The 26,237-nt window shown below is 48.4% G+C and overlaps 1 protein-coding gene across 3 annotated transcripts; it reads right to left on the minus strand.

Annotated features, from left to right (window-relative positions):
* Positions 1–3,875: 3,875 nt before the first annotated feature.
* ZSCAN21 (zinc finger and SCAN domain containing 21) lies at positions 3,876–20,861 on the minus strand. 3 transcript variants are annotated; one of them, XM_010377681.2, is made up of 4 exons: positions 20,790–20,861; positions 12,643–13,137; positions 12,164–12,356; positions 3,876–5,133 (listed from the first exon to the last, which is right to left on the minus strand). In XM_010377681.2, the coding sequence occupies exons 2-4, from the start codon at positions 13,039–13,041 to the stop codon at positions 4,304–4,306; spliced, it is 1,422 nt and encodes a 473-aa protein (XP_010375983.1). In that variant the 5' UTR covers positions 13,042–13,137; positions 20,790–20,861; the 3' UTR covers positions 3,876–4,303. The 3 variants fall into 3 exon arrangements, with proteins under 3 accessions (XP_010375983.1, XP_030788156.1, XP_030788157.1); XM_030932296.1 differs by lacking the exon at positions 20,790–20,861 and adding an exon at positions 19,018–19,141; XM_030932297.1 differs by lacking the exon at positions 20,790–20,861 and adding an exon at positions 17,326–17,346.
* Positions 20,862–26,237: the final 5,376 nt, after the last annotated feature.

A 26,237-nucleotide genomic window follows, 5' to 3' on the forward strand; every position in this document is an offset into this window, starting at 1 on the left:
CAGAGCGAGACTCTGTCTCAAAGAAGAAAAAAAATCTGCCCATGTTGTCCTGATGGCTCTCCCAAGCCTCAGTCGTGGGTCTCCAGTGGACTGCAGAGCAGTTACACCTGGACTTTCTACAGTTTCATAGTATGTTTCAAACCAGATCCCACTTTCCCATTTATTGCCCACTCTTAAAATTTCTGTAAACCTGTCAGGGTCAAAATTTTGTAAGTTTTCTTTGATTATACTCCTCATCCTTCTCCATCTAACCAGCATCAAGCCCTGGGCAGGTTCAGTAAAGCTGGAGTGGAAAGATACTGTTTTCAGAGTTGAGGTTATAGAGGAGATGGGATTTGCAAGTGATGGTAGCGGCAGCTGATACATGTGTCATATACTCTGTGTCAGCACTGCCTGGCTCTTTTCCAAGTGGTTTTCATGTATTAAATAATCAGCTGGGTGCAGTGGCTCACGCCTGTAGTCTCAACACTCTGGGAGGCCGAGGCAGGAGAACTGCTTGAACTCAGGAGTTCAAGACCACCCTGGCAACATAGTGAGACCCAGTCTCTACAAAAAATAAAAATTAGCTGGGCGTGGTGGCACACATCTGTAGTTTCAGCTACTCAAGAAGCTGAGATGGGAGGACTGCTTGAGCCCAGGAGTTCAGAACTAGCCTAGGCAATACAATGAGACTGCGTCTCTATGAAAAGAAAAAAAAAAATCCAATACTTGGTGAGGAAGGATGGCCTACAGTAAATGAGGCAGAGCTGCTGACATGAGCAGAGAAAGGGTGTCAGCAGACTTAGTGTGTGTTAAAATGAATTTCTTACATGAGTCCTGAGAACCAAACACCTATGTTATCTCAGAGGGCCCAAATAGCTTCCCGTTCACTCAGACAACAAAGGATGAACTGAGGGCAACACCGGGATTGTTCAGTGACAGCTGCTCAGCAGGGTTAACAGTAGGAGATGCTGCCACAGAACAGAGTTCCCTGTTGTTAATGGGATGACTGGTCAGCAGAGGCCAGGCGGTGGCACTGAGCTGTCACAGGTAAAGTGGATGCTATTACCATGATGGGCAACAAGGCCAGAGTGGCAACTAGGGTGATTTTTTTTTTTGAGATGGAGTTTTGCTCTGTCACCCAGGCTGGAGTGCAACGGCGCAGTCTCGGCTCACTGCAACCTCTGCCTCCAGGTTCAAGCAATTCTCCTGCCTCAGCCTCCTGAGTAGCTGGGACTACAGGCACACGCCACCACACCCAGCTAATTTTTGTATTTCTTTTTTTTTTTTTTGAGATGGAGTCTCGCTCTGTCGCCCAGGCTGGAGTTCAGTGGCGCAATCTCGGCTCACCGCAAGCTCCGCCTCCCGGGTTCACGCCGTTCTCCTGCCTCAGCCTCCCAAGTAGCTGGGACTATAGGCGCCCACCACCACACCCGGCTAATGTTTTGTATTTTTAGTAGAGACAAGGTTTTACCATGTTGGCCAGGCTGGTCTCGAACTCCTGACTTCAGGTGATCCACCTGCCTCAGCCTCCCAAAGTGCTGGGATTACAGGTGTGAGCCACCATACCCGGCCTGTTATTATTTATTTATTTTTTGAGACGGAGTCTCGCTCTGTCACCCAGGCTGGAGTGCAGCGGTGCGATCTCAGCTCACTGCAAGCTCTGCCTCCCGGGTTCACGCCATTCTCCTGCCTCAGCCTCCTAGCTGAGACTACAGGTGCCCACCACCACGCCCAGCTAATTTTTTTTTTCTTTTGTATTTTTAATAAAGACGGGGTTTCACCGAGTGAGCCAGGATGGTCTCGATCTCCTGACCTCGTCATCCACCTGCCTTGGCCTCCCAAAGTGCTGGGATTAGAGGCGTAAGCCACGACGCCCGGCCTTATTTTTGTTTAAATATGAATAAAAAAAACAATAGAGATGGGATCTCACTATGTTGCCCAGGCTGGTCTCGAACTCCTGGGCTCAAACGATCCTCCTGCATCAGCCTCCCAAAGTGCTGGGATTACAGGCAGGAGCCACTGTGCCCGGCCCACTAGGGTGTCTTGACCCACAGGAATCTGTGGCATTGACACCCTTGGTGTTCTTAGCAAAAACTTCCAGCCAACAGAGGGTGAGGCTTTGATTTATATAAACAAAAAATCCCAAGAGTGGATGAGAAGGCTGATACCAGCTGTTACAATGGGAAATTGCAATCCTTCTGCTACTTTCCAGATCTAAGCCAGTTCTGAGATTCGGAATCCATCAACTCAAGGGGAGTCTGGGTTTTTTTGAAGACCTTCCAACTGTACCACAAGTATATACAATAAATATTTCCCCAAAGGACCTGTGGCTGTTCACTAATGTATTAGGAAAACAGAATGCCCAGGCCTTTTGAGGCTTTTTTTTTTTTTTTTTTGAGACGGGAGTCTCGCTCTGTCGCCCAGGCTGGAGTGCAGTGGCCGGATCTCAGCTCACTGCAAGCTCCGCCTCCCGGGTTTACGCCATTCTCTCGCCTCAGCCTCCCGAGTAGCTGGGACTACAGGCGCCCGCCATCTCGCCCGGCTAATTTTTTGTATTTTTTTAGTAGAGACGGGGTTTCACCGTGTTAGCCAGGATGGTCTCGATCTCCTGACCTCGTGATCCGCCCGTCTCGGCCTCCCAAAGTGCTGGGATTACAGGCTTGAGCCACCGCGCCCGGCCTGAGGCTTTTTGATATAGGATCTAAGATGACACAAATCTAAAACTTACCATTGCCCTCCAGACAGAGGTCAGCTGATAAATGGAGTCCTGGCCCAAATCCATCTCAGTGGGCCCAGTGGGAACAGACTCACCCTATGGCCATGTCCCTGAGAAAATAATTGGGATATGTTTAGCAGGGGGATAGATACCCAGCACATTGGTTACTTAACCTGCAGCATAGGTAGGTCATAGGAAAAAGGGTCAAGTGGAAACTCCTGCACACCCTGCCCTTCCCCAGCCAATCAAAGTGGCAAGAAAGAAATACCACACCCTGGCCAGGCGCGGTGGCTTATGCCTGTAATCCCAGCACTCTGGGAGGCTGAGGCAAGTGCATCAGCTGAGGTCGGGAGTTCGAGACCAGCCTGACCAACATGGAGAAACCCCGTCTCTACTAAAAATACAAAATTAGCTGGGCATGGTGGCATATGCCTGTAATCCCAGCTACTAGGGAGGCTGAGGCAGGAGAATTGCTTGAACCCAGGAGGCGGAGGTTGCGGTGAGCCAAGATCGCACCATTGCACTCCAGCCTGGACAACAAGAGCGAAACTCCATCTCAAAAAATAAAAGAAACAATACCACACCCTGAATGGAACTGAAGTGATTATTGCTGCCCTCAAAGATGCAAAAGACACTCCTTCTGTATGGCTTCTGTAAAAAACAGATGAGTTGTGGCTGGTAATGGTTGTCTGCCACAAACCCATCCACAACAGCTGTGCTGGGACAGTTCAACATGGCCCCTGGCTCTTGGTATGCAGTTATTATCTAGTGAAAGCATTCACTTTACTTTTTTTCTTGAGACGGAGTCTCGCTCTGTCACCCAGGCTGGAGTGCAGTGGCGCAATGTCGGTTCACTGCGACCTCTGCCTCCCGGGTTCAAGCGACTTTCCCACCTCAGCCTCCCAAGTAGTTTGGACTACAGGCACCTGCCATCATGCCCAGCTAATTGTATCTTTAGTAGAGACAGTATTTTGCCATTTTGGCTAGGCTGGTCTCGAACTCCTGACCTCAAGTGATCCGACCGCCTCAGCCTTCCAAAGTGCTGGGATTACAGGCATGAGTCACTGTGCCTGACCCCAAATCCAAATTTTCTAAAAGCGAAACCAGTAGGAATAGTTTTCTCCATCTGTAAGTATTCAATAACCAACACATCATTTGTTGTAATAGTCCTGAGGCATTACAAGATGTTACAAGTTTATTCTGAATCTCATTCAATTGTGTTCAATGTGGCTCAATTATTTACAAATTAAAATTCTTGAATATATGTTAAAAATTAAACAGTCTTAATGTTTCTTCCTTAACTAGCCTGGATACACATCAGTTTAACTATGCAAAAGGTAATGCTGGCATGGTTTACTGGGACCCTAAGTGTGGGGAAGGGACTCTGGCTCCAGTGAACTGGCAAGTGTGGAACCTCCTGACACCTTCTGAGGACCTCCTCCTGCCTGTCGTGTTGCTGTGGAGCTCTCACTCCTCAGGATCCCCTGATGTTGAGTGACACAAACTCTATCGCTGGAATCAATGCTGCTGCAACAAGACTTCTTCCTGGTGTTCAAATGCTAAAGTTTAACACAACCACAACAACAACACGAGTGCACGTGGCAGTTACAGTGCTTCTCCCTCTCCAGTGTGGACTCGCTGATGTTTGGAAAGATTGGACTTGCTACAGAAGGTCTTTCCACAGTGATGACACCAGTAGGGCTTTTCCCCAGTGTGGATTCTGTGGTGTTTATTGAAGTTGGAGCTGTGGTTGAAGGCTTTCCCACACTCCTTACACGTATATGGCTTCTCTCCGGTGTGGAGTCTCTGGTGGGAGCTGAGGCCTGCGTGCTGACTGAAGCTCTTCCCACATTCGTTACACTGATAAGGCTTCTCCCCAGTGTGGATCCGATAGTGACGAATGAGGCTGCCTTTCCCACTGAAAGCCTTGCCACAATCTTTGCACTGATACGGCGCCTCCTCGGTGTGCATTCTCTGATGTTTAAGAAGGTCTGAGCTCTGCCCAAAGGCTTTTCCACACTTACAGTCGTAGGGCCGGTCCACCAAGTGTGTTCTGTAGTGGAGGGTGAGGTTTGAGCTGTGGCTGAAAGCTTTCCCACACTTGGTGCACACGTAAGGTTTCTCCCCAGTGTGTGTTCTCCGGTGTTTGGTGAGATTTGAGCTATTACTAAAGGCTTTGCCACACTCAGCACATATATAACGTCTCTCTCCTGGGGTAGGTTTAGTAGGAACTGATTCTCTACCTTTCTTGGAGACTGACTCTTGAAGAGGGGGTTTTGTTCCTTTTTCATTTTCAAGTTTTACGCACTGCCTCTCTAACCTGGCCTCAGGTTTATTGGCGATAATCACAGAAATTATATCCCCTTTGAGCCCATCTGCTTCAGAACCTTTCCGCTCATCTGCTGATTCCTCATGCTGGGTACTCAATCTGCAATCTGAAACAATAAACAGATTAAGGATACTTCAGTTGTTTCTTGTTCTGAGGAAGAAACTGTTTACCAGAGAAATAGAACCATCAGGTGAGACTGACAGATACTGAAGGGTGACTAAATAGAGCTCATGATAGCACACAGATACAAGTAAATCAGCATCCAATCTAGTTTACAATGCTGCACTTCTTTATTTGAGATGGAGTCTCGCTGTCAGCAGGCTGGAATGCAGGTGACCTCGGCTCACTGCAACCTCCAACTCCCTGATTCAAGCGATTCTCCTGCCTCAGCCTCCAGAGTAGCTGGAATTACAGGCACATGCCACCACACCCGCTACTTTTTGTATTTTTTTTTAGTATAGATGGGGTTTCGACATGTTGGCCAGGATGGTCTTGATCTCCTGACCTTGTGATCCGCCCACCTCAGCCTCCCAAAGTGCTGGGATTACAGGCGTCAGCCACCAGGCCCGGCCTCCATACCACACTTTCACACAAGCCCCCACCCGAAGCATTACGATGTGAAGAGAACATGGCTTTTTCTGCCAGAAAAACAACTTCACATACAGAAGGCAAAATGCAGCATATAGGAGAGTGGTAGCCGGGCACAGGAGTTTACACCTGTAATCCCAGCACTTTGGGAGCCGAGGTGGGAGGAAGGCTTGAGTCCGGGAGTTCAAGACCAGCTGGGGCAACATAGGGAGACCCTATTTCCACAAAAAGTAAAAATAAAAAAATTAGGCAGGCATGGTGTGCCCCTGTGGTTCCAGCTACTTGGGATACTGAGGTGAGAAGATCACTTAAGCCTAGAAAGTCAAGGTTGCAGTGGGTCAAGGTGGCAGTGAGTCATGATTGTGCCAGCCTGGGCAACAGAGTGAGACCCTATCTTTTAAAAAATATTTATTTTATTTATTTATTTTGAGATGGAGTCTCATTCTGTTGCCCAGGCTGGAGTGCAGTGGTGTTATGTTGGCTCACTGCAGCCTCCGCGCCTAGGTTCAAGTCATTCTCCTGACTTAGCCTCCTGAATAGCTGGGACCAGAAGTACTTAGCACCACGCCCAGCTAATTTTTGTATTTTTAACAGAGATGGGTTCACCATGTTGGCCAGGCTGGTGTCAAACTCTTGACATCAGGTGATCCACCTGCTGGATTATAGACGTGAGCCACCGCACCCTTTTTTTTTTTTTGAGACGGAGTTTTGCTCCTGTTGTCCAGGCTGGAGTGCAATGGTGCAATCTTGGCTCACCACAACCTCCGCCTCCCAGGTTCAAGCGACTCTCCTGCCTCAGCCTCCTGAGTAGCTGGGAGTATAGGCATGTGCCACCACGCCTGGCTTATTTTGTATTTTTAGTAGAGACAGGGTTTCTCCATGTTCTAGACCATAGTCAGGCTGGTCTAGAACTCCTGACCTCAGGTAATCGACCCGCCTCGGCCTCCCAAAGTGCTGGAATTACAGGCATGAGCCACCATGCCCGGCGCTTTTTAATTTAAAAAAAAAAAGAAAAAAAAAAAAAAGAAAAAAAAAAAGACCAGCTGAGCCTCACGCAGATTAAAAACAAGGGAGAATGATTGCTGCAGGGCCAGAGTTAAGGAAAATGACAAGGACAATTAAGGAAGAGGCTGAGTGGCAAACTCACAAAAACCCATGTTCCCACAGCAGTTGAACATAAAAGCAATCAGGACATTCTGACCATTTACAATCATTCCAGCCCCAGATCCAGATCCATATCAATCGGAACAAAAGCGCATGATCTCCAGGAGGGCTTAACCTCATCATTTTACTCACGCTGGCTACGTCTTGTAATTTAGTTATAAAGTGACGCTCACTGTTGAAACCAGATGGAACCAGTTTATCTTTTTAGAACGCCTCACCAGGCAGTCACACCTCTTCAAAGTCCACCTGGTCATCCACATCAGGGAAAAGGGGAGTAAGAGAAATTCGCTCTGAAAAATGGGCCCCCTTTGAGAACTGTTAGTCCTCTGAGGGTACGGAAGCCTGTCAGCCAGCTACCTTCCTCCAAAGCCCTTTCCCCTTCCCTAGGAACTGCCCTGACAGCTTCTCTCTCTCTGCCCAGCTGTCTTTCTCCTTCCTTTGCTGACAGTGACTATCAGCTGCTTCCAGGCTCACCCTCTTCTCACCATCTGCTGGGGGTCAGAGCTTCAGCAGCTAAAGTCCTTTTCACTCTCCATAATTAGCAATCGCTTGCCTACACGCAGACTTCTCTTCAAGTCACTGCACAGCCATGGACTACATGTGTGGGAAAGAAGTAACTTCATAAAACTTTATTTTTGTTTTGAGACAGGGTCTGGCTCTGTTGCCCAGGTGGGAGTACAGTGGCATGATCTTAGCTCACTGCAACCTCCACCTCCCAGGCTCAAATGATCCTCCTGCCTCGGCCTCCCAAGTAGCTGGGACCCCAGGCACTAGTCACCACACCTGGCTAATTTTTGTATTTTTTGTACAGATGGGGTTTTACCATGTTGCTCAGGCTGGCAACGAACTCCTGGCCTCAAGTGATCCATCTACCTTGGCCTCCCAAAGTGCTGGGATTACAGGTGTGAGCCACCATGCCCAGCCAAAAGTTAACATTTTAAAAAACAGCTGAATGAGGCAAAAATTAAAAAATAATTTACCAGGACTATTTATGTCATTGTCTTCCAGGCTGCACTGTTACTGCTGGGTAGTTTGCCATCAGTCTCATCAGCATTCCTTTGAGGTGGTAATCTGTCTTTTATGTCTTGTTTACTTTTGAGACAGGGTCTCACTCTGTTGCCCAGGCTGGAGTGCAGTGGCGCAATCTCAGGTCACTGCCTCCACCACAACTTCCACCTCCTAGGTTCAGGTGATTCTCCCGCCTCAGCCTCCCAAGTAGCTGGGACTACAGGCATGCGCCAACACGCTCAACTAATTTTTGTATTTTTAGTAGAGATGTTTTTTTTTTTTCTTTTTCTTTTTGATGGAGTCTTACTCTGTCGCACCAGGCCAGAGTGCAGTGGCGCAATCTTGACTTACTGCAACCTCTGCCTCCCAGGTTCAAGCAGTTCCCCGCTTCGGCCTCTGGAGTAGCTGGGACTACAGGCGTGTGCCACCATGCCCAGCTGATATGGGGTTTCTCTATGTTGGCCAGGCTGGTCTTGAACTCCTGACCTCAGGTGATCCGCCTGCATCAGTCTCCCAAAGTGTTGGGATTACAGGTGTGAGCCACCATGTCCAGCCAGTCTGGGTTACTGTTTTTTTTTTTTTTTTTGAGATGGAGCCTCGCTCTGTCGCCAGGCTGCAGTGCAATGGCGCGATCTCGGCTCACTGCAACCTCCGCCTCCTGGCTTCAAGTGATTCTCCTGCCACAGCCTCCCGAGTAGCTGGGACTACAGGTGCATGCCACCACGACCAGCTAATTTTTGTATTTTTAGTAGAGACGGGGTTTCACCACGTTGGCCAGGATGATCTTGATCTCCTGAACTCATGATCTGCCCACCTTGGCCTCCCAAAGTGTTGGGATTACAGGCGTGAGCCACTACGCCCAGCCTACTTTTAAGACATTCTATAAATTTAGACATTCTGCAGTTTTACTCATTATTTTATTTATCTTACTTGGGATTGTTTCCTGAATCTTAGGATTTATATATTTCTTTTTTTTTTTTTTTTTTTCCAGCCCAGAGGTCTTTTATTTATTTATAGGATTTATATATTTCATCACTCTGGACAACTTAGCATTTTCTCTTGGTCACTAGTCTCTCTCCCTGACTCTTTTTTTTTTTTTTTTTGAGACAGGGTCTAGCTCTGTTGCCCAGGCTGGAATGCAGTGGCATGATCTCCGCTCACTGCAACCTCTGCCTCCCAGGTTTAAGTGATTCTCATGTCTCAGCCTCCTGAATAGCTGGGATTCCAGGCAAGTGCCACTATGCCCAATTTTTTTATTTTTAGTAGAGGCAGGGTTTCGCTATGTTGGCCAGTCTGGTCTTGAACTCCTGGCCCCAAGAGATCTGCCAGCCTAGGCCTTCCAAAGTGCTGGGATGACTGGTGTGAGCCACCGTGTCTGTCCTCTCCAACTCTGTCCTCCTCCTCTGGAACAGCTATTAAACATACGCTGGACATCCTCATCTGATCCCATACTGATGTCCAATGCCTGCCACCTTCATCTTTCTAAGTAGTATTTCAGATGACTTCCCCGCATCTACCTCTGTTTGCTAATCATGTCCTTGATTATTTAAAACAGCCACTGCATTCTTAATTTCAATGACTACAGTTTTCACTTTTAGAAATCCTATTTTGTTTTTATCAAAGGTGCCTGTTTGTGTTTTTATTAACAATTTCTTGGTTGGGTGTGGTGGCTCACGCCTGTAATCCCAGCACTTTGGGAGACCGAGAAGGGCAGATCATGAGGTCAGGAGTTCGAGACCAGTCTGGTCAATGTGGTGAAACCCATCTCTACTAAAAATACAAAAATTCGCCGAGCATGGTGGCGGGCGCCTGTAATCCCAGCTACTCGGGAGGCTGAGGCAGGAGAATCACTTGAAACCAGCAGGTGGAGGTTGCAGTGAGCCAAGATGGCGCCACTGTATTCCAGCCTGGGCAACAAGAGCGAAATTCTGTTTAAAAAAAAAAAAAGGCCGGGCGCAGTGGCTCAAGCCTGTAATCCCAGCACTTTGGGAGGCCGAGACGGGCGGATCACGAGGTCAGGAGATTGAGACCATCCTGGCTAACACGGTGAAACCCCGTCTCTACTAAAAAATACAAAAAAACTAGCCGGGCAAGGTGGCGGGCGCCTGTAGTCCCAGCTACTCGGGAGGCTGAGGCAGGAGAATGGCGTAAACCCGGGAGGCGGAGCTTGCAGTGAGCTGAGATCCGGCCACTGCACTCCAGCCTGGGCGACAGAGCGAGACTCTGTCTCAAAAAAAAAAAAAAAAAGAGCTGGGTGTGGTGGTACGTGCCTGTAGTTCCAGCTACTCAGGAGGCTGAGGCAGGAGAATCTCTTAAACCTGGGAGGCAGAGGTTGCACTGAGGTGAGATTGCATCACTGCACTCCAGCCTGGAGACAGAGGCAGATTCCATCTGGAAAAAAAGACTTTATGCTTTCTAAAGCTTTCAGAGTCAACTTTCCTTTCCTTAGGAGGGCCCAGCAGCTTTGTCTTCTGTCCCATTTGGGTACTAAAACCCAAGCCTGTTCCTGGTTCTGATAATCCTTCCACTCCACCCTCTTCTTTGTGTAATACTGCCAAGGGGCTACACCAAGAGATATGGAAAATAAAACTGACCAGATAGGTCTCTGGCTATTTTTATCTCTAATTACTGTGGCAACTCTGGGGAGACCCCAATTGCCTGGAGAGGTATACTGTGTTCACCATAAACTGTGAAGAATTTAGTTAAGAGTTTAATTTTTTACTTTTCCTAGAATATGTGATTTTTAACACGGTTCAAAACTCTATTTCCATGGGGGAGTTTCACGTTTGAGACACAGCAAGCATGGAGGGAGACTTCTGAGGGCCATGGACTCTTGTTATGAAATCACACCACACACATAAATAGTGGCCTATACCACCAACACGTAAGCAAAGTCCTGGTTTGAAACTATTAGGATTTGGAATAACATGCCATATTTTTGCAAACATATAATTAAACATTGTTTCAAAAATTTAGTTCTAATCCTTCAGGTAAATGAAGGTACTTAAGAGTAGAAACCACAAAATAACAAAATAACACAAGGCCAGCCTGGGCAACATAGTGAGACCCTGTCTCTACAAAAAAAACAAAAAGTTAGCTAGACACGGTGGTCCCAGCTACTTGGGAGGCTGAGGTGGGAGGATCACTTGAGCCCCAGAGATTGAGGCTGCCTTCCAGCCTGGGTGACAGATGGAATCCCTGTCTCAGAAAAACACATAAAAACACCCCGACAGGGGATGACCATTTATGGCCTGAGATTATTCTATAAACCATAATATATGGAGATTTGAGCTCAGGAGTAGTCACCTAATATATCTTTAACGTGTGAAAAACGCCCCACCTCTTTCCATAGCTTCAGAAAGGAGGCTGCCAATTAATTTTCCATTTGCCCTTCCCAGATCCATTCTCTGCCCCCGCCTGTGCCCCAGTAAGCTGACCCTAAGGGCCACACTGTCTTGTCTTTCCTGCCCTCTGGCTGCCAACTGGGTTTGCCATTGGGGAACAAAAGCAGGAGATTTAAGGGCAGGAGGAGGGTGCAGTTGGGGTATTTATTCCATTTTCCCCTCACCCCACGGCAGGGCCCGCAGCCACAACTTCTATCGAGTGACCCCCTCCTCCATGACTATAGCTCTTACCTGGTTCTGGTAATAGGGCCCCGCCTCTGCCCATCCCTTTAGGCTCACAGGGAGTAACAGCTTTTCACTGTTGTCGGGTGCAACACTATTCCTTACTGGTTCATTCGAACTGTCTACACCTCTGTTAACAGTTTCTTTATTAAACTCACTTAAATCGACCCTTTAAAAAAATTATTTGTAATACCGAAACTTCAAAGAGAAACTGATCCTTTAAGAGTGATCCGGCCGGGCGCGGTGGCTCAAGCCTGTAATCCCAGCACTTTGGGAGGCCGAGACAGGCGGATCACAAGGTCAGGAGATTGAGACCATCCTGGCTAACACGGTGAAACCCCATCTCTACTAAAAAATACAAAAAAAAACTAGCCGGGCGAGGTGGCGGGCACCTGTAGTCTCAGCTACTTGGGAGGCTGAGGCAGGAGAATGGCGTAAACCTGGGAGGCAGACGGAGATTGCAGTGAGCTGAGATCCGGCCACTGTACTCCAGCCTGGGCGACAGAGCCAGACTCCGTCTCAAAAAAAAAAAAAAAAAAAAAAAAAAAAAAAGAGTGATCCATTCCCATGCTAGGGCCCAGGCTAAGACAGGCTTACTTGGGGGAGGAAAGGGGACTATTTCCACCCAGTCAGTCCAACCAATCAAGTCAATCTATGAAATCACCTCACAACAAAGAATTACAAATTATTCTGCTTCTCCAACCACAGAGGCCTGGGGCACTGAACAAGAGTCTAATGGCTAGTCCTCACCTCGGGCCTTTCTCGGATCTTGAGTGAACTCCTGCTCCTCACCAGTCTCTTGGATGTACAGGGGCCCCCAAGACTCGTATTTGTGACTGGTCTCCAAGGGCTGTGGCTGCACGCTGCTCGGGGATTCCTTTGCAGTTCCCGAGGAGGGTATCTTCTCCCATACCAGCTTCTGTTCCTTTGGAGGAGTTGAGACCTAAAGACAATTAGGAATGGCTGGGTTTGTGCATGGCTCACTTTAAGAACAAGAATGAAAATCCCAGGAGAGCTATACAGAACCTCTAGGAAAGAGAAAAGGAAAACACCCATCCCATTCCATTCCCAAGGCTAAAAGTTAGTTTTGGATGACAGAGAAAAATAGGAGGAAACAAGGTCTAATTCAGTAGAAATTTCAGCGAATCTTACTGTATGGACAAACCCTTGTTCCTGCCTAGAATGTTTGGCTCCCAATCTCCTAGAATAACAAAGGTCTTCCCACCTACCTGGTGTCCTGGCTCATCCAGTTCCTGCTCCAGATCCTCAAGGAGAGTGACAGCCTCTTCAGCGCTCTCCGGGCAGTGTTCCTGCACCCAGGCCTGGAGCTCCTGGGGCAGGATGGTCAGGAACTGCTCCAGCACCAGTAGCTCCAGAATCTGCTCCTTGGTGTGGATCTCGGGCCTCAGCCACTCACAGCAGAGGACCCGGAGCTGGCTCAGGGCCTCTCGGGGTCCGGGGGTGTCATGGTACCCAAACTGCCTGAACCGCTGGCGGAACATCTCCAGGCTAGGAAGGCACTTGCCTTTCTCTTCTTTGTCCTCGACTTTTACCATCAGAGGCCCCACCTGCTCCTGTGGAGGCCTAGGGCCCAGAACTGGGGCCATGCCTAGTACCTTGGTCATCATATAAACTCCAGAAACAGCCTCACTGAAGATGGAACTCTGTGGGGCAGGAATATTGGTTCCTTTGGGTTTCCAGTTCTTTAGGGTCACACGTTAAACCTAAGAAAATACAGTTACCATAAAATAATCAAACTGAAGTGTTTTTGGGTCTTTACAGCCATACCTTTAGCACAAGAAACTGTGGAAATTATGTCCACCATAAAACTACCATATAAAAACAACTGCTCAAAATCTTTCTGGAATGAGCTGGGTACAGTGGCTCATGCCTATAATTCTAGCACTCTGGGAGGCCGAGGCGGGTGGATCACCTGAGGTCAGGCGTTTGAGACCAGCCTGGCCAACATGGTGAAACCCTGTCTCTACTAAAAATACAAAATTAGCCAGGCATAGTGGTGGACGCCTGTTATCCCAGCTACTTGGGAGGCTGAGACAGGAGAATTGCTTGAACGCAGGAGGCAGAGGATACAATGAGCCAAGACTGCACCACTGCATTCTAGCCTGGGCAACAGACTGAGATTCCACCTCTAAAAAAAAAAGTCTTTCTGCAATCAGTTTAGGATATCCTACTTTGATTTCAGTGGTCTCCACTCTCCTAAAAAGTGCAATGTGGCACAATTTTAAAATTAACTTTGCTCCAAAACTAGTTCAGAATTTCACCATTATAGATATTATAGTTTCTGAGATTTTATCAAGCTATCTACTGGCCAGATGCCATCTGTTTAAACCTAAGACATTCAGCTTGAGCAATGAAAATTCACTAGTCAAGGCCAGGCACGGTGGCTCACCCCTGTAATCCCAGAACTTCGGGAGGCCGAGGCGGGCGGATCACGAAGTCACGAGATCGACACCATCCGGGCTAACATGGTGAAACCCCACCTCTACTAAAAATACAAAAAATTAGCCAGGCGTGGTGGCGGGCGCCTGTAGTCCCAGCTACTCGGGAGGCTGAGGCAAGAGAATGCGTGAACCCTGGAGGCAGAGCTTGCAGTGAGCGGAGATCGCGCCACTGCACTCCAGCCTGGGCAACAAGAGCGAAACTCCGTCTCAAAAAAAAAAAAGGAAAATTCACTAGTCAAATGACTGGGCCTGTCAGTATGACCTGGGTCATGCTCGAAAGGTATAATTAACTAGTACATTAAAAATAACTGAGGTTGGGCACAGTGGCTCACGCCTGTAATCCCAGCACTCTGGGAGTCCAAGGTGGGCCTGGACTCGAGACCAGGCTGGCCAACATGATGAAATCCTGTCTCTACTAAATACAAAAATTGGCCGGGCATGGTGGCACACACCTGTAATCCCAGCTATTTGGGAGGCTGAGGTATGAGAACTGCTTGAACATGGGAGGCAGAGGTTGCAATGAGCCGAGATCTTGCCACTGCACTACAGCCTGGGTGACAGAGCAAGACTCTGTCTCAAAAAATAAAAACAAAACAAACCGAGTGCCAGGTGCAGTGGCTCACATCTGTAATCCCAGAACTTTGAGAGGCTGAGGCGGGTGGATCACTTGAGGTCAGGAGTTTGAGACCAGCCTGGCCAACATGGTGAAACCCCATCTCCACAAAAAATACAAAGATTAGCCAGGTGTGGTGGCACGCACCTGTGGTCCCAGCTACTTGGGAGGCTGAGGTGGGAGGATCACTTAAGCTCAGGAGGTTGAGGCTGCAGTGACCTGCAGCTGTGATTGCACTATTGAACTCCAGCCTGGGTGACAGAGCAAGACCCTGCCTCAAAAACCAAAACCAAAACCAAAATCAAAATCAAAGAAGAGGCCGGGCGCGGTGGCTCAAGCCTGTAATCCCAGCACTTTGGGAGGCCGAGACGGGCGGATCACGAGGTCAGGAGATCAAGACCATCCTGGCTAACACGGTGAAACCCCGTCTCTACTAAAAAATACAAAAAACTAGCCGGGCGAGGTGGCGGGCGCCTGTAGTCCCAGCTACTCGGAAGGCTGAGGCAGGAGAATGGCCTAAACGTGGGAGGCGGAGCTTGCAGTGAGCCGAGATCCGGCCACTGCACTCCAGCCTTGGCGACAGAGCGAGACTCCATCCCCCCCCCAAAAAAAAAAAAAAATCAAAGAACAAAAAAACAAAACAAACCACCCCAAAACAACCAATTATGCTAATTTCAAACACATGACAATCTCCATGGATCTGGCTTGACAGCACTTAAAAAATATTAAAAGTTGGCCGAGGCCGGGCGTGGTGGCTCACGCCTGTAATCCCAGCACTTTGGGAGGCCAAGGCGGGCGGATCACGAAGTCAAGAGATCGAGACCATCCTGGCGAACACGGTGAAACTCTGTCTCTACTGAAAATACAAAAAAATTAGCCAGGCGTGGTGGCGGGCGCCTGTAGTCCCAGCTTCTAGGGAGGCTGAGGCAGGAGAATGGCGTTAACCCGGGTGGCGGTGGAGCTTGCAGTGAGTGGAGATCGCGCCACTACACTCCAGCCTGGGTGACAGAGCTAGACTCCGTTTCAAAAAAAAAAAAAAAAAAAAAGTCAGCCGAGCAAGGTGGCTCACGCCTGTAATCCCAGCACTTTGGGAGGCTGAGGTAGGCGGATCACGAGGTCAGGAGATCGAGACCATCCTGGCTAACACGGATGTGTTAACTTTAGTGCTAATATTTTGTAAACACAGTTCATATTTATGAAATTAAGGCTTTGATTCGTCTTTAAAAAATTAAAATAAAAAAAGAAACCATTGTTGGTGGAGTATTTAGCAGTGGAATTAAGATATCAGGAAGCAACCCAAAGCATGAAAAGGGAAACTGTAAGGCACGGAAAAAAATGCATCAGAATTATTTCCCAAAATGTGTTCAAAAGCACTATAACTAAGGCGGGGCGTGGTGACTCATGCCTGTAATCCCAGCACTTTGGGAGGCCGAGGCGGGTGGATCACCTGAAGTCAGGAGTTCAAGACCAACCTGACCAACATGGTGAAACCCCGTCTCTACTAAAAATACAAAAATTAGCCGGGTGCAGTGGCGGATGCCTGTGATCCCAGCTACTCAGGAGGCTGAGACATGAGAATAGCGGGAACCCTGGAGGTGGAGGTTGCAGTGAGCCGAGATGGCGCCACTGCACTCCAGCCTGGGCAACAAAGCGAGACTCCGTCTCAAAAACAAAACAAAACAAAAAACAACAACAAAAGCATTATAACCAATACTTTGAATAAAGGATTCTTTGGTCAAATAAGTCTGTATGTAGCCAGCATATATCACTGGAGTGCCCAAGTTTAGGACTACTTAAAAATTGAGCCAGGGGAGGTGCAATGCTATCTCAGCTCCTAAAACAAAGGCCCGAGCACCAAAGGCTAAAATAAACAAGAAATAATGAGGTAGCTACGCTGGAGAGCATTCTTTAGAATATTTAAAAGGAGTGGCCAGGTGTGGTGGCTAACGGCAGTAATCCCAGCACTTCTGGAGACCAAGGCAAGCAGATCACTTGAGGCCAGGAGTTGAGACCAGCCTGGCCAACATGGTGAACTGGGGCCATTCATAGTACCTTGATCATCATATAAACTCCAGAAACAGCCTCACTAAAGATGGGACTCTGTGGGGTAGGAATATTGGTTCCTTTCGGTTTCTGGTTCTTTAGGGCCACATGTTAAACCTAAGAAAATATAGTTATCGGGCCGGGCGCGGTGGCTCATGCCTGTAATCCCAGCACTTTGGGAGGCCAAGGCAGGCAGATCACCTGAGGTCGGGAGTTCAAGACTAGCCTGACCAACATGGAGAAACCCTGTCTCTCCTAAAAATACAAAATTAGCCAGGCATGGTGGGTCATGCCTGTAATCTCAGCTACTTGGCAGGCTGACGCGGGAGATTCGCTTGAACCTGGGAGGCGGAGGTTGCTGTGAGCCGAGATCGCATCATTGCATTCCAGCCTGGGCAACAACAGTGAAACTCCGTCTCAAAAAAAGAAAAAAAGAAGAAGAAAATATAGTTACCATAAAATTACAAGTTACTGTCTCTACTAAAAATACAAAAATTAGTTGGGAGTGGTGGGGGGCACCTGTAATCCCAGCTACTTGGGAGGCTGAGGCAGGGAATTACTTGAACCTGGGAGGTGGAGGTTGTAGTGAGCCAAGATCGTGTCACTACACTCCAACCTGGGCAACAGAGGAGACCTCCTCAGTGGTAGATTAACTTTACATAACTGTTAGAAAATTTCATACTCTATCCAGAGGAGGGCACCCTAAGACCAGGAAAGAAACCGGTGTTTGGGCTGCTCAGCTTCTGTGATCTGGCCTGTGAAACATGGCAAGTCAGCAGGGAGTCATGCAGCACCTGCTGGCATCACACAGGGAGCGTCATGTGGTAACGTAGCATTCATGTGGGATACGCTCTGAGAACTCGGTGAATCCAAATTCACAGATGCCACTGGATCACATGACTGCCTCTGCAAATTACAGGAAAAAAAGTTTCCTTGGATGTTGCTGCTGGGCAGTTGGCTGGGTAAGCTCATTAGCTAAGCGATCTATTCTAGGCACATCAGTTTTGTGGGTTTTTTTTTGTTTTGAGACGGAGTCTCGCTCTGTTGCCCAGGCTGGAGTGCAGTGGCATGATCTCAGCTCACTGCAACCTCCGCCTCCCGAGTTCAAGCGATTTTCATGCCTCAGCCTGCTGAGTAACTGGGATTACAGGTGCATGCCACCATGCCCGGCTAATTATTGTATTTTTAGTAGAGATGGGGTTTCACCATGTTCACCAGGCTGGTCTTAAACTCCTGACCTCAAGTGATCCGCCCACCTCAGTCTCCCAAAGTGCTGGGATTACACGCGTGAGCTACCACACCCAGTGGCACATCAGTTTTGCGGTGCACACAACTCAAATGCACAACACATAAAGGCTACAAATGAGTAGACGGCCGGGTGCCCTTCCTCCTTCCTGCATTCTCTCCTTGATGATTTCACCAGTTGCATGGCTGTAATTACCAATTATATACTCACAACTGCCCAAACTGTACCTCCAACTTAGACCTCCCTTCTGACCTCCAGACTCATACAACCAACTATCCACTTGCCATTACCACCTGGATGTCCAGTAAGACATCTCAAGCTTAACATGTCCAAAACCGAATTCTCATCTCTCCCTCAAAAGCTGCTCATCTCAGATAATGGCAACTCTCATTGTTCTTTTTACTTAGACCGAAAAACCTGGGGTCATCCCTTGACTCTTCTTTCACATTTTTTTAAAATTTAAAATATTTCTTTTTTAGAGACAGTGTCTTGGTCTGTTGCCTAGACTGGAGTGCAGTGGCGCAATCACAGCTCATGGACACCTTGAACTCCTGGCCTCAAGCCATCTTCCTGCCTTGGTCTCCCAAAGTTCTGGGTTTACAGGTGTGAACCACTTCACTGGGTCTTTATTTTATTGTTTTTAAATTACAGAGGCAGGGTCTCGCTTTGTTGCCCAGGTTGGAGTGTAGTAGTGCCACGATAGCTCACTGTAGCCTTGAACACCTGGCCTCAAGCAATCCTCTCACCTCAGCCTCCGAAGTAGCCAGGACTACAGGTGTGTGTCACCACATCTGGCTAATTAAAAATATTTATTTATTTATTTGTAGAAACGAAGTCTTGCTTTGTTGCCCAGGCTGAGGTATAACTTGAGCTCAAGAGTTCGGGGCTGCAGAGTTGTGGCACTGTGCTCCAGCCTGGGTGACAAAGGAATACCTTGTCTCTTAAAAAATAAAGCATGAAGCTAGAAATCAGACGCTTCATTACTAACTCACATTGTCTACAATCACAGTGACTTTTTAAAAGCTATCTAGACTGTTTATCTCAAGAAGCCCATCAAGCAAAATTTCATGGTCTATCATAAACAGAAGGCCCTTGTTCTGTGTCCATTTTCCCTCCTCCTTTATGCCAACCTCCCAAAGCTTATATGCCCTTATGAAAGGGCCCCAAGTCCATTCTGTAACAAGATGAGGCATAAAAAAAATCAAATTACCACAGATTCTAAAAGCAGAACAGCACTTACCAGCTTGTGCTAAAATGCTTCACACTCAGCCTGTACCTGAAAATCCCTAGGCGGCCGGGCACAGTGGCTCACGCCTGTAATCCCAGCAGGACGCTGAGGCGGGTAGATCACGAGGTCAGGAGATCGAGACCATCCTGGCTAACATGGTGAAATCCCGTCTCTACTAAAAAATACAAAAAATTAGCCGGGTGTTGTGGCAGGGGCCTGTAGTCCCAGCTACTTGGGAGGCTGAGGGAGGAGAATGGCTAGAACCCGGGAGGCGGAGCTTGCAGGTGAGCAGAGATCGCACCACTGCACTCCAGCCTGGGAGACAGAGTGAGGCTCCATCTCAAAAAAAAAAAACAAAAATAAAAACAAAGAAAATTCCTAGGCAGGTAAATTAGATAATTCTTGAGCCACAGAATTCCACTAATTGTTACAAGTTGTTGTTCTTTTTTTTTTTTTTTTTTTGAGACAGTTCACTCTTGTTGCCCAGGCTGCAGTGCAATGGCCGCGATCTCGGCTCACCGCAACCTCTGCCTCCCAGGTTCAAGCGATCCTCCTGCCTCAGCCTGCCAATTAGCTGAGATTACAGGCATGACCCACCATGCCTGGCTAATTCTGTATTTTTAGGAGAGACGGGGGGTCAGGCTGGTCTTGAACTCCCGACCTCAGGTGATCCGCCTGCCTCGGCCTCCCAAAGTGCTGGGATTACAGGCATGAGCCACCATGCGCGGCCACACGAGTTCTTCTTTAACCTGAATCAAATTCTGCATCATTTCAAAAATCCTAGGTTGGTCCAAAACCAATACTCACTTTCTCCACAGCAGCCTTCCAATACTTGAAAACGACTGTCTTGCCTCTTAACTCTTTTCCTTGCCACAGCTCAACTGTTCCTTAGATTTCGTGGGTTTCCAAGTACCTCACCCACCAAATCAACTTTCCTTTTTTTTGGGAGGGGGGAACCAAGTGTTGCTCTGTCGCCCAGGATGATCTCGGCTCACTGCAACCTCCGCCTACTGGTGGTTCAAACGATTCTCCTGCCTTAGCCTCCTGAGTAGCTGAAATTACAGGTGTGCGCCACCACACACATCTAATTTTTGTATTTTTAGTGGGGACTGGGTTTGGCCAGGCTGGTCTCGAACTCCTGACCTCAAGTGATCCGCCAGCTTCGGCCTCCCAAAGTGCTGGGATTACAGGCGTGAGCCACCGCGCCCGGCCCAAATCAACTTTGTCTTGATCCTCTTATTTATACGTTTCTTTAAGAATGTTTTTCTAAATCTGAACAGATCCCTATTCTGTGTGTGCATTCTAGCCCGAACAAAGCCCGAGCGGACTATTTCTTCCCTTGGACTGGATTCTACCCAAGACTTCTAATGACGTTCGGCTTCCCACAGGTTTCCAACCCCTTGGGCGTATTCCCATCAATGAGCCTTGCGTTCGGACCTCCAGTTCACAGGGAAAAAAGGCGGCCACGGTCAGACTGACGGACTGCTTGGCTTGGGGAGCGCACAAGAAAACTATTCTGGAATAAGAAAGAACTTCCAGAACATCTGTTCTTCCAGCTTTCATTTGTTAAAGCCCCAAGTGGAAGAAAGGCTTTCCAGGGAGCCAGCGCCTCCACCAGCTGGGGCTGGGCGGGGACGGCGAGCTCCTCCCCACAGCTCTGCTAGGATCCGTCTAGGTGGGGTCCTCGGAAGCCACAGCTGCTAAATCCACTTCTCCCTCCCCAAATCACTCAGCCAACGGTCCCTTTCTTGTCCGCCTCGCTAACCCGCGACCACCAGGCTCACCGTGAATCAGAGCCGCTCCGTACACCGGGAAACCGCACCGCGCACCTTCGGACCGCGCAGCCGGAAGTGCGTCATAGGCCCGCCCCACGGGAAAGTCGTGCGGGGCCGTAGCGGTCCCTCTAGAAATTCGGGAGGTCCTCTCTGTGTTTCTGGCCCTTGAGGCATCAGGGAAGCGCTGAGTCGACCCCCAAAATGAAAAGCCAGGGACTCTTTCTGTTTTGACCAAAGACGGTCAGACCAGATGAAGGCTTCGGCGGTTCTCCCACCCAACCCCGAGGCCCCGGGGCAGTGAGGGCATGGGCTGAGGCAGCCACCTCGGTCACCCTCGTGGACTTCAGAGCCCAAGGTCCCTGAGTATCCTTGGGACAAGTACGGAGTTCCTTGTCCATAAACCTGGACCGAGGTCACTGGGTACCCTTGGGCCCAGCACCTCGGTCCAGGTTTATGGACATGGAACTCCGTGCTTGGCCCGTTAAGTCAGAGATCGAGTTAATACTTCGTTGATGAAAATAGTCAAACTGTAAAATATCTGAAGACATTTATTTTGAGCCAAATACGAGTGACCAATGGCCCGAGGCACAGTCTCAAGAGGTCCTAAGAACACGTGCCTATGATGGTCGGGCTACAGCTTGGGTTTATACAATTTAGGGAGACATAAGACACCAATCAATACATGTAAGCTGAACATTGGTTCTGTGGGAAAGGCAGGACAATTCCAGGCAGGGATGTTCCAAGTCATAGGTGGACTCAATGATTTTCTAATTGGCAACTGGCTGAAAGTTATTGTCTAAAGACCTATAATCAATAGAAAGGAATGTCTGGATTACCTAAGGCAGGGGTCCCCAACCCTTGGGGCACAGGCAGGTACCAGTCCATGGCCTGTTAGGAACTGGGCCCTACTGCAGGAGATGAGCTGCAGGAGCGAAGCTTCACCTGTATCTACGGCCACTCCGCATTGCTCTAATTACTGCCTGACCTCCGCCTGCTGTCAGATCAGCCATAGCATTAGATTCTCACAGGAGCAGAAACCCCTATTGCGGACAGTGCATGAGAGTAATCTAGGTTGAGCACTTTCTTTTCTTTTCTTTCTTTCTTTTTTTTTTTTTGAGACGGAGTCTCACTCTGTCACCCAGGCTGGAATGCAGTGGCCGGATCTCGGCTCACTGCAAGTTCTGCCTCCCAGGTTCACGCCATTCTCCCCTCAGCCTCCGGAGTAGCTGAGACTACAGGCGCCGCCCACTACGCCCGGCTAATGTTTTTGGTATTTTTAGTAGAAACGGGGTTTCACCGTGTTAGCCAGGATGGTCTCAATCTCCTGACCTTGTGATCCGCCTGCCTCAGCCTCCCAAAGTGCTGGGATTACAGGCTTGAGCCACCGCGCCCGGCCTGGTTGTGCACTCTTTATGAGAATCTAACACCTGATGATCTGTGGCTGTCTCACATAATTCCTCAATGGGACCCTCTAATTACAGGAAAACAAACTCAGGGCTCCCACTAATTCTACCTTATGATGAATTGTATAATTATTTCACTATATATTACAACGTAATAATAGAAATAAAGTGCACAATAAATGTAATGCACTTGAATCATCCTGAAACCATGAAACCATCCATCCCCCTCCTGCCATCCGTGGAAAAAATTGTCTTCCACAAAACTGGTTCCTGGTGTCAAAAAAGGTTGGGGACCACTGAACTAAGGGGTTGTGGAGACCAGGATTCCCATTATGCAGATGGAGCCTCCAGGCAGCAGGCTTCAAAGAGAACAGACTGCAAATATTTCTTTTTTTTTTTTTTTTTTTTTTTTTTTTTTTTTTTTTTGAGACGGAGTCTCGCTCTGTCGCCCGGGCTGGAGTGCAGTGGCCGGATCTCAGCTCACTGCAAGCTCCGCCTCCCGGGTTTACGCCATTCTCCTGCCTCAGCCTCCCGAGTAGCTGGGACTACAGGCGCCCGCCACCTCACCCGGCTAGTTTTTTGTATTTTTTAGTAGAGACGGGGTTTCACCATGTTAGCCAGGATGGTCTCGATCTTCTGACCTCGTGATCCGCCCGTCTCGGCCTCCCAAAGCGCTGGGATTACAGGCTTGAGCCACCGCGCCCGGCCGACTGCAAATATTTCTTAACAGACTTTAAAAAGTGCCAGTTGCCCAGTTGATTCTCTCCTGGATCAGGAAAAAGGCTGGCTGGAAAGGGAAGGGGATTCTCTACCGAGACAGCTCTGCAGGGCCAAGATATGGCAAAAAAACATATTTGGGGTGGAAATATTTTGGTTTCCTTCTTTATCTGCCATGTGATGTTATGCCAGAGCCTGGTTGGAAAGTCAGCCAGGTTATGTAAGGTTAAATAAAACCCATCTGATGAGGCTTTATGGTTTGAAGGGGGTGACTCTCCAGGATCCTTAGATAGGAATTTGGACAAAAGAAGAAAATGGTCAGAGTTTAGTCCTCAACTTTGTAGACCAGAGTCACGGTGACATCAATCAGAAGTAGCCTTGACCTTCTGTGGGTCCTAAACTTCTGGAGCAGAAGACCTAGGGGCTGAACTCCTTCCGATGCTGCAGGACTTGATGAAGATGTCTTTGCCCGCCTTTTCCTCCCGCTGCTCCGGCTCATCTGCAGGTTTCTGGATTGAAGATTCTGTATTTTCGACCTCAGCACGACTCCGTCTGGCCCCCAGTGAGCTGACTTTTGTCTGGTCCTGCAAAACTCACATGTGTTGAGTAACACTAACATGGCTGCCTGCACGTGGAATTCCCTGTCCAAACGAGTCATGAATTCATAGATACTCAACATAATTTTTCCCTGATGTTTTCCAGCATAATTTAAAATTTTTTTATATTTAAAGACATGCAAAATTAGAGAAAATGAGCCTCTATGTACATTCTTTTGTTTCTTTTTCTTTTGTTTGTTTCTTTTTTTTTTTTTTTTTTTTTTGAGGAGTCTTGCTCTGTCACCAGGCTGGAGTGCAGTGGCGCAATCTTGGCTCACTGCAACCTCCGCCTCCCGGGTTCAAGTGATTCCCTTGCCTCAGCATCCCGAGTAGCTGGGACTACAGGTGCACGCCACCACGCCCGGCTAATTTTTGTTTTTTTTTGTATTTTAGTAGACATGGGGTTTCACCATGTTGGCCAGGATGGTCTTGATCTCCTGACCTTATGATCTGCCTGCCTCGGCCTCCCAAAGTGCTGGGATTACAGGTGTGAACCACCGTGCCAGGCTGTTTCTTTACTTCTCTAATAAATTTGCTTTCTCTTAAAAAGGAGAAAAAAAAAAATGAGCCTTGGCAGGGCGCAGTAGCTCACGCCTGTAATCCCAGCACTTTAGGAGACTGAGGCAGGCAGATCACGAGGTCAAGAGATCGAGACCATCCTGAAAACCCCGTCTCTATTAAAAATACAAAAATTAGCTGCGTGTGGTGGCGCGCGCCTGTAATCCCAGCTACTCGGGTGGCCGAGGCAGAAGAATTGCTTGAACCTGGGAGGCAGAGGTTGCAGTGAGCTGAGATTGCACCACTGCACTCCAGCCTGGCAACAGAGCGAGACTCTGTCTCACAAAAAAACAAAAACAGCCTCTATGTACCCATTGACCAGTTTTAACAATTATCACATGGCTAGTCCTTTTAATTCATTCCCCCATGGTCTTGAACTCCTGACCTCAAGTGATCTGCCTGCCTCAGCTTCCCAAAGTGCTGGGAGCCACTGTGAGCCACTGTGCCTGGCCCTAAAATCTCCATTTTATAGACCAGGAAACAGGCTCAGAGAAGTCACTTTTCCAATATCACACAACTGATACTTGGGAGCGTCAGAAGTGAAACTTGGCCCCCTTTCTCCAAAGCCTGTGCTCTACTGCCTGTCGGTTAGACGGGGAAGAAAGAGATGGGAAATGGGAACAGGATCACTAGGACAGAGGGAAGAGCCAGGAAACCTGCACACATTCCAAGAGCCACACCTGTGTTGATGCTTTGGCAGGGCTCCATCCCGCCTCTTGGTCAACGGGTCTTTGTCTAGTTATGAAACCATTAAGTGGTTATGTTGGGGCTTGAAGAAAATCTGTCTATTTCCAAACCCATTGTCCTTTCCAGGGCTGAGATGCTGTAAAATATTAATGTCAAAAGAGACCTTAAGGACAATCTGGTTAAACTCTTGTTTTCAGATGAAGAAACCAGTGCCTGAAGAAATCAGATCCAAGGTACACTAGTTAGCTAATTAGTATCAAAGCTGAGAGCACAAGCCAGATTCTCCAATCCTGTGTGCCTGCTATGTCTCAAGAGATTTTTTATTTTTATTTATTTATTTGAGGGAGGGCCTCACTCTGTTGCCCAGGCTGGAGTACAGTGGTGTGATCATAGCTCACTGCAGCCTCCAACTCCTGGACTCAAGTGATCCTCCCACCTCAGCCTCCCAAGTAGGCACATGCTACCATGCCTGGCTACTTTTTTTTTTTTTTGAGATGGAGTCTCGCTCTGTCGCGGCTCAGGCTGGAGTGCAGTGGCCGGATCTCAGCTCACTGCAAGCTCCGCCTCCCGGGTTTACGCCATTCTCCTGCCTCAGCCTCCTGAGTAGCTGGGACTACAGGCGCCCGCCACCTCGCCCAGCTAGTTTTTTGTATATTTTAGTAGAGACGGGGTTTCATCGTGTTAGCCAGGATGGTCTCGATCTCATGACCTCGTGATCCGCCCGTCTTGGCCTCCCAGAGTGCTGGAATTACAGGTTTGAGCCACCGCGCCCGGCCAGCTATTTTTAAAAAAATTATTTGTAGGGGTTTTACCATGTTGCCCAGGCTGGTAGAGAACTCCTGGGCTCAAGCAATCCTGCTGCCTCAGCCTCCCAAGTAGCTAGGACCACAAAAGAAAAATAATTCCCATGCATGCCACCATGCTGGGCTATTTGTTTTTGTTTTTGTGAGACAGAATCTTGCTCTGTCACAAGGCTGGAGTGCAGTGGCGCCATCTCGGCTCACTGCAACCTCCAACTCCCTGGTTGAAGCAATTCTCCTGCCTTAGCCTCCCAAGTAGCTGGGATTACAGGCACGAGCCACCACACCCAGCTAATTTTTGTATTTTTAGTAGAGATGGGGTTTCACCACGGCCAGGATGATCTGGATCTCCTCACCTTAGGATCTGCCCACTTAGGCCTCCCAAAGTGCTGGGATTACAGGCATAAGGCATCGTATCCGGCTGGCCCGGCTATTTTTTGAAAAAATGTTTTGTAGGGGTTTCGCCATGTTGCCTAGGCTGGTCGAGAACTCCTGTGCTCAAGCAATCCTCCTGCCTCAGCCTCCCAAGTAGCTGGGATCAGATGCACACCACCATGCCTGGCAGATTATTGGCTTGACAAAAGAAAAATAATTCCAGTGCCCTTTACGGCAGAAATCCAGGAGAGGAAAAGATTCCAGCATTTAGTGTTGTCTCTGGCGCCTTCCTTCCATTTCCAGTAAGGTGTTCATGGTTCT

This window comes from Rhinopithecus roxellana, chromosome 6, assembly GCF_007565055.1.
Source record: "Rhinopithecus roxellana isolate Shanxi Qingling chromosome 6, ASM756505v1, whole genome shotgun sequence".
In the NCBI taxonomy this organism is placed as follows: domain Eukaryota; kingdom Metazoa; phylum Chordata; class Mammalia; order Primates; family Cercopithecidae; genus Rhinopithecus; species Rhinopithecus roxellana.